This window comes from Photinus pyralis, unplaced genomic scaffold (genome assembly GCF_008802855.1).
Source record: "Photinus pyralis isolate 1611_PpyrPB1 unplaced genomic scaffold, Ppyr1.3 Ppyr1.4_LG4, whole genome shotgun sequence".
NCBI classification, from domain to species: Eukaryota; Metazoa; Arthropoda; class Insecta; order Coleoptera; family Lampyridae; genus Photinus; species Photinus pyralis.
Window position 1 is genome coordinate 49,248,895 of NW_022170511.1, and position 20,621 is coordinate 49,269,515.

The 20,621-nt window shown below is 33.5% G+C and overlaps 1 protein-coding gene across 1 annotated transcript; it reads left to right on the forward strand.

Annotated features, from left to right (window-relative positions):
• Nucleotides 1-7,457: 7,457 nt before the first annotated feature.
• LOC116167821 (prosaposin) lies at nt 7,458-19,006 on the forward strand. Its single transcript, XM_031483363.1, has 15 exons — nt 7,458-7,617; nt 7,916-8,033; nt 11,445-11,592; nt 11,777-12,109; nt 14,399-14,598; nt 14,657-14,918; nt 14,972-15,178; nt 15,230-15,523; nt 15,697-15,907; nt 17,558-17,697; nt 17,753-18,070; nt 18,117-18,291; nt 18,341-18,480; nt 18,531-18,734; nt 18,838-19,006. The coding sequence occupies exons 1-15, from the start codon at nt 7,578-7,580 to the stop codon at nt 18,883-18,885; spliced, it is 2,838 nt and encodes a 945-aa protein (XP_031339223.1). The 5' UTR covers nt 7,458-7,577; the 3' UTR covers nt 18,886-19,006.
• The last annotated feature ends 1,615 nt before the right edge of the window (nt 19,007-20,621 follow it).

Genomic DNA, 20,621 nt, shown 5'->3' on the forward strand with positions numbered 1-20,621 from the left:
AATTTTCATTTTTAAGGGTTGTTGCAGTCGTACATAAAGCTTTGTATGGACGCGATGTCCATAAATAGGCTTTATGTCCGATTGTATATAATAATCAATACTTTATATCTTTTTGCGGCCATAAAGTGGCTCTTTATGGACGGCGGCCATAAACAAATGTCACGTGGTCGGTTGTCAAAATAATTTATTTAAACATAACAAAATAAATATAAATGCGAAACATCTGAAGAAACACCTACTTCGGGGAGTGCTTATTCGAGAAGAAATTGTTAATATTAATCACGCAATCCACATTGTTCTTTATAATGAGTTGTCCACTCATTTGATGTCTTTCTTCGATTTCTTTATGATGAGATGAAGGACCCGCTCCGCCTAGGATTTTCGTCGCAACGTTGACTTTTGTCATTTCCGACTCTTCGACGTAGCCTTCCTCGACACTAGCCGAGCCCCATCTTCCATAGCGCATGATGTCAGTCATACTTCCACCTGCATTTGCCAGAAGACTTGCAGAAGTTCTTCGAAAAGAATGGCTCGTGTAGGAAGAAGCATTTGTTAAATTCAAGAATTTGGCCACCACACTCGGAACACCACCAACTTTGTGAAACCCTACAGGTAGAACCGTGCACTTTCCTTTCTGATAATTGATAAAAAATCTGTTGTGTGACGTTAACTAGCATGGAGTATTTACTCCATAAGCTTGATGCTTTATACGACGCGAGATCAGTAGTAAAGTAAGCCAGAATTATATCTTCAACGGTTTTTTTTACATTTCTCTTTACGCACCATTTCTTGTATGCATTGTAAGCTTCTTCATATACCGTTCTCGATTTGCAGGGAAAAGAGTTTCCTTCGCTGCGGATGCAATTTGCGATATTTCTTCCATTTTTGCACAACTACAAAAATTTTCACAAACGGCCAAATTTTTAAACAAACTGTTGTTACCCTAGCAACAAGAACAGCAACCTTTGATTCCATCACCATTTTCAACGTTTCATATATTTCAGAAAATACTAGATACTAAGTTTCGAAATATATTTGACATCTCTTGTCAATGATATATGGATTTTACATCGATTATTAAATTTTCTTCTCTCTTGTTGCAATCGTACATAAACCTTGTACAGTGTGTCCCAGATCGCGTGGGATTGCATGGGTAACTTTGTTATTATTAAAGATAGAGAATTGGTTAATAATAATAATAATAATAATAATGCTTTATTGCCCAAACAGAATAAATCCAATAACAGGACAAAATTAAATTAAATTCAAGTAGAGAGTGATAACTTAATAATATAATTTACACAAAAAAAATACTTAAATAATTTAAATCAAAATGAACACATATAGAGTAAGTAGATATCATAACCTGTGATTTACAATATAAAAAATATACGACCTTTAATTTGTAATTAACTGAATAATAGATTTAAGTTTCATACAAAAAATATCACTTGTATTCGAAATTAAATTGTAGTCTTTACACATGGTGTATATCGGAGATTTCTCTAAAATATTGGTTTTCGCCAACGGTATGTAAAATGTAAAAACATGCCTTGACGACAGTCTAGGTACGGAAAAACTTAAACACTGTAACAGCTCACTGCAGTCCGTTTCGTTTTGTATTAATTTATACAAAAAAGTGATGCCTATACGCTTTCTCCGAATTGCAAGTGGTAATAAGTCGAACCTTTGTAACATAATTTCTTGGGGATATCCTTGATCTGGGTAACGCCCATTACACCGAAACATTAAATATTTTACAAAACGCCTTTGTACTTGTTCAATTTCATCTATATATTTTTGATAGCCGCTATTCCATATTACAGACCCGTATTCCAGTTTAGACCTCACTAAGGACGTATATAGTGCCTTTATTGTTGACAATTTAATGAAATCCGTACTAGATCTACTAATGAATCCCAGCGTTTTTAAGGATCTCTTCACCATATCATGTATGTGATGCGTGAAAGTTAACATACTATCAAATAAAATGCCTAAATCCTTTATCATTACGTGTCTAATTAGTGCAGTGTCTCCAATAGTGTATTCCTGCATTATTGGTTTTACTTTTCGGGAAAAAGAAATATACCTGCATTTAGAAACGTTCAAGTGTAATTTATTTTCTCTACACCAAACATGAATTTTATCTAAGTCACTCTGAAGTATAGCACCATCAGATTCATTTGTTATTTTTCTAAAAATTTTCAGATCATCAGCAAATAGTAATTTTCTGGAACTTATTATTTTCGGCAAATCGTTGATAAATATCAAAAATAGAAAGGGACCTAAGTTTGACCCTTGTGGCACACCAGAGGTCGGAATAATGTATTTTGATGTGTGTCCTGCATAAACTACGAATTGTCGTCGATCCGTTAAGTAAGATTCGATGAGAACTGCCACAGTATGAGAAAATCCATATTCCATTAATTTATTGAGAATAATATAATGATCTATTTGATCAAACGCTTTTTGAAAATCCTTATATATTACGTCGACTTGTCCTTGTTCGTCCATAATTTCCGAACAATATTGGGTAAAGCAGGCAAGATTAGTGATGCCGAACAAAACCATGCTGATGTTCAAATATTTGCAATTTAAATTGCTTAAACAATTTTTCATACAACACAATTTCAAAAACTTTCGAGAAATTACAAAGAATACATATTTAATTGATTAATTAATTAATATTGGTCTATAATTTTCAATTTCTGACGGCGATCCAGATTTTAAAACAGGACAAACCCTTGCCGTTTTCCATATTGTTGGAAAAATGCCTTGCTTTAGGGATAAGTTAAATAAAATTATCAAAGGATATGAAAATATATCGGAACATTCCTTGACTAAATAGGCGGGAATTTGGTCCGTTCCTGATGTAGGTTTGTTCTTCAACTTTCGGATAGCTGCTTCTATGTCTTCTACTGTTATTGAATCAATATTAATACAATAATTGTAGCATAGAGGAATATAATGATGTGTTGAAGGAACTGAGTTCTTGTAAACAAGAGAAAAATGCGTTGCGAAAGCATCGACTATCGTTTGAGAGGTCTCATAAGTTTGATTATTTAACGTTACCCTTCCGGGAATACGTGACATATCCTTTTTATTACGCAAATATGTCCAAAAGTATTTTGGGTCTGAAGATAAAGCGTCTTCGGTTGAAGCCATATGCTCTCTATGCAAAACTTCTAATTGAGTTTTAATTGTTGACCTTACACGTTTAAATTCTTCATAATAACGAATATTACCAGTTTGTTTAAATTGTTTATGTAACTTGAGTTTAATTTTGATATTTCTAATAAGATCTACGGTAAACCACGAAGGAAATTTCTTCTTTTTATGATTATATACAGGTACATGCTGATCGAATACTGATTTCAGTAGTTCATATAACTTCAGACAAGCGGTATCTACATCAGAGATTGTTGTTAAAATATTCCAATTTATATTAAGAATATCGTTATATAGATTGTTAAAATTTGCTTTTTTAAAGTTATATATTTTAGTTTTGTGTTCCACTTTAAAGTTGCTTACGCGTGGGGTGTTTAGTTTTACACTAAAGTCAATAGCGGGATGATGTGGATCTTCATTTATAAGAATATTAGTACTACAAACTTTGAAAATAATGTTGCTCAAAACTAAATCCAATATCCTACCATTCAAATTAACTACTTCACTTAATTGCGTGCAATTTATATATTGCAATAATTGTAAGAGGTGATTGCACTTTATGTCCAAATAGCAATTTTCACTTACAAAATTAGGAAGATTAAAGTCGCCTAAAACAATAAGCTTATTACCACAGAGTTGATTTAAAAAAGAAAGAGATTCCAAAAAATTGTAATATTCCATGCTGGATAAATGAGGAGGTATGTACAAATTAATAACATAGACAAAGATGTTCCTATACGAAACTTTACAACCAACTATTTCTATACGTTGAAATGCATCCGTCAAAAACGATAGATCTAAGCGAACAGAGTCCACACAATAGTCGTTGTTAACTGCAATTAGCACACCACCGCCTCTTGAAACGTTTAGCACGTTATAGTTTCTGTCACACCGAAAGACAGTAAAGTTACCGGGAAACAACTCACTGCTATTTATGTTTTCGTTCAACCAAGTCTCACTCAACATACAACTTCATACGGGCACGTAGTAGCTTCCCAAAAAAGTTTATGAATTTTAGTATTAAGACCGCGAACATTTTGATAATAAAAGTTCAGGTCAACCGAAACATTTAGTTTTTTGAGTTCTTGATACTTACAATTTTCGGCACTCCTATAAGACGTATTTGATGGTAAGGTCCTTTTCTCCATTTTGCTGCCTTTCCAAAAGTGTAGCTCTCAAATCATTAAGGTACTTACGTTGGGCCGGGGTCTGATCTGAAGAAATACGAATGTCCCTATTTCGAGCGAGAATCTTTGGTTTATTTTTTAATAAGTTTTTTGCATCAAGTTCAGTTTGAAAAATTATTTTGATTGGTCGATTTTTAGGTTGGTTTGGCTTTCCTAAACGGAAAACATTTATAGCAGAAAAATCCACAATGGACAATGGACAATGTTTTGCAGTTTTGGATGCTTATTTAAAATGTCTTTATGGAAATTCAAAATGTCGCATAGGTTCGACGTAAATTCAAAAAAACTAAAATTGGTCATTTCCTTGAATGTCTTATATCATCGAAAGTATAAGAGATAAAAAAAAGTTATATAAAAGTGACTGTCTTTGATACGCTTAATTTAGAATTGATGTCAAAAAAAAATTCAAGATGGCCACTTTTGAGGAACATTTACCAACTTCCTAAAGTTAAATGGGCGCCATATTGGATTTTTAGATTACTTGATAGATTTTTTAATTCTCTTTTCAACGAGCCATCATAACATAAGATTGAAAATAAGATACCAGTTATATCAACGGTTTTTGTATTTTAATCAAGTAGGCTGTGATGAATTAAAGAAAACAAAACAAAATCTATTCGAGCCAACAAAACAATGGAAATAATTACATCATATGTTTAAAAAATCAGGGGCGCACTCATGAGAGGGGGGTTTGGGCATTACAACTCCCTCTAAAATTTTATATAAGTAGGACTTTATAACATCACTTATTGATTATCTTATTATCCATACTTACATACCTACAAATGGTGGTATAACTACAAACTATCCCCTCGAAAAAATGTCATGCCATTATCTAGTTAAAAACACATTTCAAGACACTTTGCTTTATTTTACCATTGATGCATTGTCCCAGGTCACATTTTGTAGGTCAGTAGGTGGTTTATCCGCAAGAATATCAAAACTAACAGTTTTACCAGTCCGAGTATATGGACAGAAGAATCTTTTTCTAACTGTGGAGTGTTCAAATCGACATAATGAACACTATACTCGTCACAGGAAAACCTACATGATGTAGTTTCACGCCGAAATCAAGTAATATTTTTTTAAATTAATGTATTTTATGGCATAATGGGAAGTCATGTAATTGGACCGGTTAGCTTCGTTGGATCTTTAACTGCTCACCATGATTTACAAATTCTCCAATAAACTTCCTTAAAGGAGTTTTCCCGACAACGTATGTTTCGAAGAAAGGGTTGGTATATGCTACCTACCAACAAGCTGGCTGCTCAGGTCACAATTCACGAATTATGTACAGTACATTAAATTATAAAAGTAAGTACTTAATTAAAAAATAAAAGTAAAGTGGAAGTAGCTACCACTACAATAATAATAATAATAATCAATGGCAACACGTTGCCTAAACTAAACTGTCTTGAAGTGTGTTTCACTAATAATGGCCAGTATTTTAAACATCTGGTGTAATTATTTTCATTGTTTTGTTGCCTCGAATAGATTTTGTTTTGTTTTTTTTTATTCGTCACAGACTACTTGATTAAAATACAAGAACCGTTAATATAATTGGTATCTTATTTTCAATCTTATGTTATGATAGCTCGTTGAAAAGAGAATTAAAAAATCTATCAAGTAATCTAAAAATCCAATATGGCGCCCATTTAACTTTAGGAAGTTGGTAAATGTTCCTCAAAAGTGGCCATCTTAAATTTTTTTTTGACTTCAATTCTAAATTAAGCGTATCAAAGACAGTCACTTTTATATAAAACTTTTTTTTATATCTCTTATACTTTCGATCATATAAGACATTCAAGGAAATGACCAATTTTAGTTTTTTTGAATTTACGTCGTACCTATGCGACATTTTGAATTTCCATAAGGGAATTTTAAATAAGCATCCAACACTGCAAAACATTGCCCATTTAACCAATTCTCTATCTTTAATAATAACAAAGTTACCCATGCAATCCCACGCGATCTGGGACACACTGTATACCGCGTACATAAACCGTCTTTATGGACTCGCCATCTTTATTTAAATGACTCGTCCATAAAGACCCAGTTTATTGTACTTGATATATAAATAGCTATTGTGGGGCTCGCCTTGTTTATTTGTCGCTCGGCTAAAAAAACGGCTCGTCGATAAAGACCTAGTTTATGTACTTGATATAAGTATAAATAGCTATTATAAACCATTTTCGAAACTTATCGGCAACAACTTCCAAGCCAGATATTAATGCATTGCAAATCCATCAGAGGAAGCATGGATAGTGGAAAAAACGAATATTACTATATTTGAAGAAATAGGTTTGTTTTATGATAGAGGAAGTAAAAATTTGGCGCGGATTGGGCAGGTTAGAGGAGGATCTGAAAAAGTGTTAGTATGGTGGAATGGTACTTTTTGGAGGAAATCCAGTAACATGGCATTCGTAACAGCAATCTTGTGTGACTTTATCAACGGCAGAAGTTGAGTATCTAAAATAGCTCCGGCAACTTTAGCGCTGGAGGCGGTTTATTTAAGAGGCGTAAGATTTGAATTTAAACATGAGTGTCGTGAAAAGGTACGGTGTTTTGTGTAGACAATAAAAGTGCAATTTGTATGGTGAATTCTTTTGAAAACTCGAAACGAAGCAAACACATTGACATTACATGATATACATTATTACTAAGGTTCTGGAGAAAGAGAAATTGTTAAATGTAGAGTAAATGCCAAAATGATGTAAACAATTTTTAGCGATTTTGCATTATGTACTACGAGTAATGTTGCAATCGAGAAGGGATGTTGGAATATTAATTTATAAGATTGTAGTTAAGTTAGTATGTTGTTATTTATTGTAATGTCAGTAGTGCTAATGACAAACAAAAGATTTTCGATTATGTTGCTTATTAATGTTTAACTGAATATTTATGATATTCATCTTATTAATTGTAAATGACAAATTTACTTAACTGTCCATTAAAAACGAATAACGGTTGGATGGAATGAGAAATTCGTTCAAGAAAATTGGATCACCCTATATAATGTCGTAAACTCTTCGTGCTTCAACACAACCACATCCCACGGCAGATCGCGAGTTTTCCCGAACGATGACCAATAATGACAAACGGCTGCGCATTTAATCAGCTGACTTGACCGTCAAATGTTAGTACAAACGTCAATAAGTTACAAGTAATTGCAATCTATAATTAGTTCTTGTATGTATCTTTGTTAGTGACAATTTTTTTATCATGAAGACGCTTTTTTTGTTAGCGAGTATTGCGCTTTTAGGTAAGTTTACAAAAGTATTTTTTATTGTATTAAATGTTTCATATTTTGAAGACTGTTTCATCCCTTAACTACATGTAGTCGTAATTTTGCTTGCTGTACAGCTATACTATTTGTGCTCAATTGCAAATGGTTCCTCCTCTCATAATACTGCATTTTTTAATAATACAGAAGGGAATCACATTCAATTTGGGTGTAATAGATAAGAATTTGCACAAGTTCAGGACAGAAGGTTATCTGCTATGCTAAAGATAAACATGTCTTTTGTTTACAGTTATTTTTAATCGCATTTATTTTTCAGTTACACTTTCCCAATCCACAACCACAACCGAAGAGCCCATTGTGAACACACAAAGGATTAATCTCTTGGGATCAAAAGAATGTACTTATGGACCTGCCTTTTGGTGCAAAAGTCTTATGTGAGCAATATTTTACCATTCATAAATAACAGAGTGGGTGTATTTATTTATCCACCTATTTATCCAAATTGAGAAGCCAATTCATCATTCTGATTGCTATAAAGCAAACACACTAAAGTAGTGAGTCAGACTGCTGATTATACTATATTCTAGCTGGAAGCATTTATCTTCATATGAGTAATTGTGTAGTGACAAATCTCTTTTCTTATTTACTATTGAATATATTTGCATTACAATCTGTAGATACTTATCGGAATGCATGGGTCTTTGGTTTTATCAGCTTTTATGGCTTAATTACAGAGACGTAACAAGTCACGTGCGGGCCCTGGTGCAACACCAAACTTACGGGCCGCACGGCATCATTAAAAAAGTCAACTCTAACATATAATACTTACTAGGGATCGACCGATACTGATATTAATATCGGACGCATGGTCGATATGGATGTATCAGCCGGCAATGGCTGATACATTCATATAATTATCAGATGGCGACAAGAGGGGTTAATCGGGAAAACCTGCAATTATCTCTAAGTAGTTTGATTCGCGGATTAATTAATTTGATTGGTAGTATAATTATTTAATTAATCAATCCACGAATTAAATTAATCGATCCATGAATTAAATTAATTGGATCGGTAATTATGAAATTAAACTACGAATCAAATTGATTAATCCGCGAATCAAACTAATTAGAGGAAATTCAAGAAATCAAATTGGTAATAAAATTAATCAAACCGCGGATTAAGCTATTAAGTACGTAGTAATCAATTTAATTGATGACGTCATCAATTAAATCAATGAAGCTCAAAATCATACCAATTCTTAATTAATTTATCAAATCAAAGTCCAAATTCCGAGAAATTCCCGGAATAAACAAATTATCCCCCGAAAACACCTCCATATCACGTGGGCCACTCCACAAATCAATTTAATTGACATTGATTGGCCCCGCGAATCAAATCCAAGATGGCCGCCAAGGTGAAGATCTTCTACCGACGTGCCGCCGCCGTCGTGAAATAATAAACATGGAAAATAATTGACGGTGTGTTCCAATTGCTCACAGCTTAAACGAAATTGAAATCTTTAAAATACATCTTTTCGGCTTTGGACATTGCAAAAATTCCTTGTCGATCGATCCCTATATAGTAGACAGAAAATGCCCATTACCATTAAGTATTACTAAAAACAATAGCCTAATGCAAGCTATGTTGCATTCTTTTACACCTACGCCAGACTTTTCATTAAATATTTATTAATATTATAACAATAAACCTTCTGAAAAATTTTATTTGTGATCAGTGTAATTACGACGCTCACGACAAGCATACCTTAAAGCGGTATATCTTAAATCGTGCCATGTTCAAGGATGTTATGTACAGTTTGTGCCACAAATAGTAAGCAAAATTTACATAATCATTTATTAAAACACGACACATCGAAAAATACCTATTGTTTATTTTTGTGGTAGTGTAATTATGCCACGAATAGGCTGTTTTAAAGCCTAATCGACATAAGGGAATGTTTATTGCTAGGACAAAAATTGCATATTGTAACATAAATTTAATCACCTGACTTATTTATTTAAATAATAATAACAATATATTTATAGCAATCTTGAAATGAATTAATTTATAACAGTTAATTATTATTTATCACCAATATTTGACTTCCGCAACGCTGATAGAACTGACTCGAAACAATTCCATGTGATAATATACCAAACAATATCTTTCTGGAATGTTCTCAAGTGCTCCCGAACGCTTCTGGATATTCTAGAAAAAACACGTCATATTTCCCAGAAAGAATACGTCACGTCCACCTTAGTTTCTTATTGTGGATGACGAATCTTTCATGGCACCTCGATGTCTTCGGGATTTCTAGAATATTCGCTACAATATAAAGGATGTAAGCAGGGCCGTACTGGACCACTACTTCACCAGACCCACTAATGTAAGGGAAAAAATAAATTTTTTCTGCAACTGTCAAAAAAACCTGTCATTTTCTGACAAATTTTCGAAGCGCGAAGTACTAAATTTTCAAACGGTTAATTAATAAGTAAGGTTGCGCGAGCGCGAAACCGTCAACAGTGAAAAAAAGTATTTCGCGCATGTGACAAAGTTGAACCTGAACAGCAAATTTAATTCACAATCGGTTAAGTTGTAGAAAAAATATTGTATATAACGCTAGCGCGAAGTTATTTCGCGCATTTGACTGATATTTTAACTCGGCTTCGCCTCGTCAAAATACGTTCAGTCTCAATGCGCGAAATTGAACTTCGCGCTCTTGTTATATAAATAACTATTTTTATTCATAATTAAAACCGAGCTTAAAACTCAAAACACAGACGGCGCAGCGTGTGGCTCTTGTGATACACACGTTCCGGCTGAGCGGCCCTTCCGGGAATCTACCGCGCTGCTTCCCAGTTGTGACACGGCCAGCTTGTTGTGGCTTAAGGCCGCGGCCCCCGACCTGGAACTAGCACGAGCCCTGGATGTAAAAATGACGTTGGCAGCATTTAATTAGATGTTGGTGCAATTAACGATCACTGTGTTTTAAATACAACAAATTTAGGTGCTGAATTTATGCCATGGGATTCAAATTTTATTTGGAAGAATTTTATTATTCGAAGAACCTTATGCGCATTTTTAACAAATTTTTTATTTTGTATGCTCGTTCGTATGTATTTCGTTTGAGAGATGAGATTAGGCTTTACCTAATATGTCAAATTCATACCAAATTTCACAGTTTTCAATATGCTATCCACTTCGGGTTTTTTCTCCATATAATAGCTTATGTGCTCTAGTATGAAAAAATTAATTTAAATGAACGAAGTGGGAGTCAACTTCTGGTACAATCTGATGTCATATAAAATAGACTCATTTTAAGAAATTTATTCCCAGGTGTAATCAGCCGAACTCATCGTGGGTCATCTTATTCCTTTCTACTCATTAATTTAAACCGATGTTTATCTACATTCTATCAATAGTAACATTTGAAATGCATCTTGATTCTACAGTCAAATAAAATCCTTTCACCTTCTTAATATATGCACTTTGGTCCCTTGATATTATACATGGTGTTCCAATATAGTTTGCCTCAAAAAAGGGTAGGTGGCAAAGGGGTCATAACAAGCATTTTGTACAAATTAGCTGAAAGTGTCAAATGCTGCGCCTGGGAGTTTTTTGTTTTTCAGCTTTTTACATACTTAATTTTTATCACTCCTGTATATATACTATTGTTTTCCAATTGCCAGGTAAAATAAGGTCGTATTGGTCTGATTATCAAAAAAAAAAATGTAATATGTACTAGTAATTAGCAGTCTGTTATACTGCACCAGTGTGCGTTGCTCACATATTTTAAATAAGGATTAAAATTTTACCAATGCACTTATATTATAAATAAATTTTAGAAATTCTGCCCAATGCCGGGCAACAAAACATTGCATTCAAACAGTATGGATCCATCAGAAATTACCTCCAGACCATAGCAGTATATGTGAAACATGCTTGAAGATGGTGAAAGAAGCACGAGATCAGTTGTTAAGCAACGAAACGCAAGTAAGTCATTTTCTATGTTTAATCTTTCGATTGTTGTCACACGCTGATCTTGAAATGTGGAAAAAGAAAAATAATAACGTAATTAAAATTAATTAAATTTAAATAAAATGTAGGATAGAATTAAATAATTAAAGACCATCAAAATTATTTTGGTGAACGCATAAAAATTTGATTTTGATTTCAGGAAGAAATTAAGGAAGTGTTTGAAGGTTCGTGCAAATTGATCCCAATATCTATAGTTGCAAAAGAATGCTGCCGGATAGCTGATGAGTTTGCACCAGAACTAATAGACACCTTAGCGTCGCAAATGAATCCCCAAATTGTTTGCTCAGTGGCTGGTCTTTGTAACAGTGAACGAGTTCATGATTTAATTGCTGAAGATAGCAAAGTACATGCCATGGTTTCCAAACGTCAAAAGCCACTCAACACATGCGAAGGATGCTATAAAGTTATTGAGATAGTAGAGAAGAACTTCAGACAAGCGTCACGAGATCAAATTCTACAAACCGCTCTGCAGGTAATTGTAAAACAAAGCTTAAGCCATTTATCACATTAGTATACACGTTGTTAGAAATGTTTCTGATTTCATGTAAAGCTCTAAGACCATATTTTAAAGCAGCATCGGATATCGGAAGCGGAGTTTTTAAATTTGGTTTATGGGAAGCAGAATAGGAGGCAGAAGAGAGATGCCTAATAAAATAAAATTACACATTATTCATCAGTTATATATTATTATTATCGAAAAAAAATAATACAGATAGGTATTAAATAAAAATCGAATTTATAATCTTAAACAGAGTAGTAAATTAAATCAAAAGAAGCACAATATATTTAATGCTCAAAACAACAAGTGAAAGAGAAATCAACAGGAGGCAAGTTCCCCGAGCGACAGGTGTAAACTTGTTTGTATGCGAACACACTAACTGTGGCCGCGCGCCGTTGTGCGTCAACTTCAGATACAACTTTCAATGAAAATTTATCGGAATCGAATTTCCGTAACATCTCTAATGTTAACCGTTGATTTAGACATACTAAGAGAATGTGACAAACGTTCAACTAATATACCACATATTAAACATGTGTGGGAAATCTTGGGGAAAATGGCAGCATTTTGAGTAGTGTTGCCAGAGTTCAAGGAAATTATTTGCTTGCTTAAGAGATCCGGCAGAAAATCAAAAAATTCAATTTCAGAATGACCATATATTTTCTTAGTTAAAGGACAGTATAAGTGCTTGTTCACAATGGACATAAGCGTTACAAAAACATAACAGATACATAAACCATAATATTGACATAAGACATAATTTTACGCAGGTGGAGAAAGTGTTCACAGTGACCGTAAGATTATAATTATCTGCGTAGGCGCAAATCCGAAATTTAAACTCTGCAAAACGTCAAGAACATAGCAATATTATTTGTGGTGTATATGTGTGTGTCACCGAGATGGAAATTTCAACAGTTTTATTGCTTTTACTGTTAAGAAGACAGAGAGACAAAGTTGTTACAAAACAAAAACGGCGTTGGTGGGTCAGACCTATAAATCAAGACCGAGAGAAAAGGGGAGAAGTTAAGAATTTAAGCGTGTCTAGAAATGAAGCTGCATGATGAAGAATGGTTTTTTTCATACACCAGGATTATTCGATCACCTATTAACTTTATATCTTTTGTCCCCTTTATTAAACAATTAGGATTTTAATCGCACCAAACTAATTAGTAATTCGACGTCTATATATTTTCAATGTCGTGTTGGATATAATCAAAGAACAACACACGAAGGACTAAACCACACCAAATTATGAAATAATGCGCCAAAAACTATGTACCAATTTAAAAATAACCAGATTATGTTGGCAGAAGAGATGCCATCGACGTTAGACGTAGTAACTCAAATGTCAAACCAACAGCGCAGTGCTGCATCTTTGTACCCAACAGAAATACACCTAATTCCACTAGATTTTTCATAAAACCTACGTAAAGTTGCAACCGACCCAACTTTATGTACCCTTTCGATAGGACATAAAGCATACGCAAACATTTACAAAAAAATAAAAATTATGTAATCATTGTGAACACATACGTTGGTTTGCTACTATTCAACATTATGAATTATGTATCTGTTATGTTTTTGTTACGCTTATGTCCATTGTGAACAAGCACTAATAGTTTTTGTATAATATAAATAATCTGCCGTTTTCAAAATAAGTATATGGGGTGATGTACAAACGTTACCGGACCTAACCTCATTTTTTTAAATTTTAATTTAAAAAGATAACATACTAAATTAATTCTTTTTTCAAAAATATAACATCGGGGATAATGAAATAAAAGACCAGCAGGTTGGGTGAAATTCAACACTTTATTTTCTCTTTATCGCAATCGATTTCGGCCAATAAAGAGAAAATAAAGTGTTGAATTTCACCCAACCTGCTGGTCTTTTATTGCAAATAATGAAATTCAAATTAGAAGAGTTTATCAACAAAAATCGGGGATAATATTCAAAAGACTCAAAACCCTCTTGAATGTTTTTGAATCAATACTGATTTTTTTTATTTTTTTTAGTGTTATCTTTTAAGAATAAAATGTACAGGGTCTTCCATTTAAACAATCCAATAAGTTTTTCACCTGACTCCATATACTTATTTTGAAAACAGCAGATTCAACCAATGAGCATATATTTTTAACAACTACGACCCTGCCCACCCCATGATTTTTTTTCTTATTGGAATAACCGGTTCAATTAAGACCAAAGTTGAGTTTGGGTGCAGAAAAGGTGATATATATCTCATTGTATGTATATTTGTTACAGATTTGTGGCAAACTGGGCAGCTTATCAGACGCTTGCAGTAATTTAATCTTAAATCATTTCAACGAACTGTACAACCACATAAACGCAAATTTGAATCCGGAACAATTTTGCTTAATGTCGGGTGAATGTAAGGCCAGGTTCCACACTCACGCCAATGTTGAAATCACACCATTAGCAAATACAGGAGTTATCCATGTCAGGTAACACAATCGGTCAGTTGCCATTTGTAAATCGACCTAAGTGTTGTTTTTTTTCCAGTGGTGATGAACTTCCATGTGAACTATGTAAACAACTGGTTCATCATTTACAAGACGTTTTGGTCGCCAATACGACGGAAAACGAATTTCGTATGGTATTGAAAGGAATCTGTAAGCAAACGCATTCCTTTAAAGATGAATGTCTTAGTCTCGTTGATCAATATTTCACCGAAATTTATAACTTCATAGCTAATGAATTAGATGCTGGGCTGGTGTGCTCCGTTGTTCGAATTTGTCCGGGTCCTGGCTTACAACTTAGTGATGTAAGCAATTCTAGCGTGGAATCTTGAGATATCTTGGATTTATGTATTTTTAGGCTGCACCTATTTTTCCTCTGCTTCCTACAGACACCAAAAATCCATTGGAAGATACACTAGAATTGCTACCTCCTGAGATATTGCAATTGCCAATTGAACGTGTAGTGCCTCAAACTCTCACATCGATGGGCAATACACAGCTTTGCGAATTCTGTACATACTTTTTAAAGTTTGTTCAACAAGCTATTACGGATCCAATCACCCAAGTAAATTATTATAGTAAATTGAATTAATGCTTTATGTTAATATTTGTGTAGGAAAAACTAGAACACATTGTTGATGGTGCTTGTGAACGATTGCCTTCCACAATAAGAGATGAATGCAAAGGTTTCGTTGAAACATATGGACCAGCTTTTATAGCCATTTTAGCTCAAGATATTGATCCAAGCACTGTATGTCCTAAACTAAGCCTTTGTCCATCCATAGACATCTACAAGGTTCACAATGTTGAAGTATTTACGCATTCGACTAAATCTGCAAAACCTAAATGTGCATTATGTTTGCTGGCAATTACCAGTTTGGAAGAAGTGATAAAGAATAAAAGAACAGAGGTCAGTATTTGTATATAAGAAGTAATTTATGAATTACCTTATTACATATTTATTAGATTTTGAAATTTGGTAAAGAAATCATGAAGGGCAGTTCAGTTCTGAAAGTTGTACTAATTTAATAAATGAATAAATAAGATGCAGTGTTTCTTTGATTATTCTGTGACTCATTTTAGGAAGCCATAAGAAAGGGATTAAAGTCATTGTGCTCTCACCTTCATGGAGTTGTTGCTGATGAATGTAATGATTTTGTCGAGACCTACACAGATGAGGTAGTGGAGTTACTACTTAAAGACCTCTCGGCCCAAGATATTTGCATATATTTCAAACTTTGTCAAGATCAAGTTACAACGGAAGCTCCCAAACGGGAAATTGGAAGAGATATTGGTAAGTAAATATTTTGTACACAGACGTGGTCGATTTTTGCGTATAAAGTGGTAGTATTTGTTTATGATAGTAAGGATTGACTGACATCGCCTATGACAGTGTTGTTGAATTAAACAAAAAATGTAAATATGTTTTCTTATTACAAAAACAAAACCAACATTCAAAGTGGGAAAAAGAAAAAAGCCTCGCCATGGTTTATTTTTTGAGTTTGTCAAGATTTCTTAACAATTTTTGGTAGAGGCGCACCATTGTTCCCACTAACTTCAGCACGGTCATCCTTATTGCCAGAAGTGGTCAAAACTTCCGCTAGGTTCATTCTGTTGAGTTTAAGTAGTTAATTAGTTATACATGTAGGTTCTTTGTGATAAAGATTTATAAAAGAATTATGTTTAATATCTGGGATCCAATAGTATGGACATCTACAGATGAAGGCTATCAGTGAACTAGTGTTTTTGCACAAAAAATATCTCCATAAGTAAGAAAGTTGACATTCCGCAGTCTGCGCATGCGCACATTTCATTTTTTTATTGTAGCCGATATGTGTTTACTATGACTAAAACTTGAAAAATTGAAAATTTCCATAAGTAAAAAATTAATTATTAAATTAATTGTCAAGAATCTATAATTCAAATGAAACAGCTCTATTAAATTCTGACTTATACTGGAAATGGAATTCGACCAGATTTCCCGATCAAACTTTAAATAATGTTAAATATTTGCTTGCCATTCCCATAACTTTAGCCGCAACTTACAGTACTTGTGCTCATTCTTCAACCCAGGAAGACATACTCTTATTGTTCTGTTTATGTGTGTTCTTCTCAGGATAGTGTTTATTCATTCTTGGATATGAAATAGTGCATGTTTTTTTGTAGATTTATGACTTTTGATATATCATAACTGCATATTTGGAAGGATTGAAACTTATTTAGGTGTGGGTTTGTTTCAATTGAGTGGACAGTTGAATAGGATGAATCTGCATTTAAAAAATAAACAATCCGCTTTCTAAGTTCTGTTGTAAATATTTGATTCGGAAGCAATTTATGTTTGCATACTTTGACTTATCTTCATCAGCAACATTTTTTCTTTCAATACTTCATTTAATTTTTTGATATGGGACTTTACCATATGATCTTTTATTATTTATTATTTTAAAATATGTAATATAGTAATAAGGTCTTTGTTGTTAGACTTCTCCAAATGCAATTCTGGGTTGGACCATAAAAAAAGGTCACAATTTCATGAAATTTGTAAAGTTGTATGCATTTTTTAAGTGGAATTGTCCAAGCGTATTTTTTTAATTGTAAAAAAAAACTGAGTTTTAAGAAGATATGTTCATATTCAAAGATCATCAGATATCAAATTTGATCCATCCCTACCTATTTAGGTTTCACCATTTAGTTGCAGTCATATTTTTACAAAATGAATACTTAAGTAAGATAATCGGGTGTTCTATGACCGGCATTCTCTCCTGGCGAGCATAATAGACCATTTCGGAACAATGGCTTAGAATCGCATTCAAATTAATTTTTTGTCATTGTCATTTTATGTTAACATTTCCTTTTTTTCTATGAGTGTTTAATGTAAGTAATTCTAAGCTTTTGTTTCCAAATCCATCTAATGCTGATGTTAAACACATTATTCTTCTTTCAGAAACAAATCAGATAATTGATTACACAGCCAATGGAAAAGTGATAGCTAACGTAGAAAGAAACGTAGATGCTGATGTATGTCTAATATGTGAATTTTTAATGTCGGAAGTACAAAATAAACTCAAAGATAACGCTACGGAAGTAAGTTTTACCCTCAAAAAATGGAACATATGGAGTACCTACAGTAATGTTTTAGGAAGAAGTTAAAGAACTACTAAACAAAGTTTGTAATTCATTTTCGTCCAAGTACATTAAAACACACTGTCTTGATTTTGTAAGACAATACGAAGACGTAGTGATTCAACTTTTAATAAACAGCTTATCACCCGCCGATGTATGCAAAGCTCTCCATTTATGTAAAGATCAAGAACAAATTCCACAAGTCACAGATCTTATGATTGATTATGAGAGACATAAACCTTTAAATGTACCAAGTGTGAAATCTCCCCAATGTACTCTATGTAAAGTGGTTATGTTACAAATTGAAAAGATGTTAAATGGATCTGTTGACGAGGTAATTCGGAATCTCTTACTTAAATTATTACTGATTTTTTTTTCAGGCTAAAATATTAAAAACTCTGGAAGAGGTTTGCAAGTTAGTCCCACACGAAGAACAAAAATGTGATCAATTTATAGAAAAGTATGGTAAACAAATCCTAACATTTCTAGAATACGCTATGGCACCAGCGGAATTTTGTTCGATCGTTGGTCTGTGCTCAACAAATGTGCTGCAACGTAGGGTTCATTTGCAAATGTAACAATCATTCTGTTATTATATTTGTAGTGCAAGTACGTAAATGTGCAGTGTGCGAAGTTGTTGTTGACATAGTACATAAAATTTTGGAGAATCCTAACATTGATCATAGTATAAGTCATGTTTTTGAAAAAGCATGCAAAGCAGTTCCTACGAAAAACCAAGACATTGTAAGTACTTAATTATTTGCTAAACCTACAGTAAAAAGAAATTTTTCCAGTGTCGTGGTTTAGTTGCTGTATTTGGCGATAGGATTATTAATTTGTTGGCGTCTTTAATGGAACCGGTTGAAGTATGTCAAAAAATAAGGTTTTGTGGTTCACACAGTATTCGTCCGCATGAACAAACACTCTTAGGCAGAACAAAATGTACACGTGGTCCCGGTTATTGGTGCCAGTCTGAGGCCACTGCGACAGAATGTGGGGTATGTATTTCTTCATTTCATCATCAGATACCACTTGAAATTTACTCAATTTGTGTATTATGGCTTTCAGTAAAGCTAATATTTGCCAATTTCTTTATTGCAGGCTATGGAGCATTGCAAAAAGAACATATGGAGCCAAATTACTCCATAAGTGATAATTGGATATTTTTGTATAAGTAAGTAATACCATCGAATATTTACCAAAGTGTTGAATTGTAAAAATAGTTAAGCCATATTTGTAAGTTATGTGATTAAAAATATCATTTCTCTAAGCTGTGTCGCTTCATGACATTTAAGTAGATCTTTTTATCTATCACTGATTTTCTATGTAGCTACTTTAATTTGTTTCTATGTTAGTAGGGGAGCTAACACGAAATCCACTGAACGAGAATGATCAAAATTTTAACCGATGGAGTTCCATTTTGCCCTATCAGAGTATGCTAAAATCGATCGTCTGCCGCCTCAGGTCATACGACTTAAGGCGCTGCGGGTACTTCTTGTGGTACCAATTCTGAAAGGTTGTTTTTCGAGAAAATAAGTTATACACCAAATGAAAACGTTGATAATAGCTCTTAAAAAAATATTTAAAAAAATCGCGCACATTTGATAACTCCGTAAAAAAACAATTCTTAGTCGGTTTTTCACGAACTTTCTACGGATATAACTAGGTTACCGTTGGAAGAATGAAGCTGATTTTTTTTACAGACTAATGATAGGTACAGCCAATGACTATGAGAGTGTTTCTTTTTTAAATTTTTTCTCTAATTATAAGATATCTTATAATGTTAAGATAATAAGATAATCTTGTAATTAGAGAACAAATTTAAAAACGAAACACCGTTAATTCATTAGTAGTACCTATCATCAGTCTGTAAAAAAAATCAGCATCATTCGTCCAACCGTAACCTAGTTATATCCGTAGAAAGTTCGTGAAAAACCGACTAAGAATTGTTTTTTTACGGAGTTATCAAATGTGCGCGATTTTTTTAAATATTTTTTTAGAGCTATTACCAACCTGTTCATTTGGTGTATAACTTATCTTCTCGAAAAACAACTTTTCAGAATTGGTAGCACAAGAAGTACCCGCAGCGCCTTAAGTCGTATGACCTGAGGCGGCAGACGATCGATTTTAGCATACTCTGATAGGGCAAAATGGAACACCATCGGTTAAAATTTTGATCATTCTCGTTCAGTGGATTTCGTGTTAGCTCCCCTACTATGTACCTAATACTCTATTTGTTAATCTACTAGCTGTTAATTTATACTTAAGGTGAAAATAAATAATTATAAATTATAATTATTAGTCATTTCTTACAATGAAGCCTGTCGTTTTTTTTAATCCCGATCAAATTCTAACAATTAAGTATTTTTGAGAAAAAACCTGTAAATAATATCCTTTGGAATGAAATTCTTGCTAACACAATTTAAAACTTATCTCACAAGATGAAACAAGAATTAGACAAATGTGTTTATGAAAGCAAAGGCACAGATATAAACATCTCGCCAGGAAAGATTGCCGGCCACAGGACACTTGATCCCGATCTACAATCTATGTTTTTCTAAAGATGTGAACGACTTCCGGGACAGTATCGTGTCAATGTTAAACGAAAAGACTTTTCGGCTTAAGAAAAACATAGATTGTCGATCGACACAAGGTGTGCTGTGACCGGCAATCTTTCCTGGCGAAAGTAATATAACTCTCGCCAGGAAAGATTGCCGGTCACAGCACACCTTGTGTCAATTTACAATCTTAAGTTTTTTTTAAGATGCGAGCGACTTCCGGAATAGGATCGTGCCAATGTTGAACAAAAAGACTTTTCGTAAACGATACGGTTCCTCTTCCTGTAGGACGAGGTACATATCGATAAGTTCAGATAAGGACTCTTT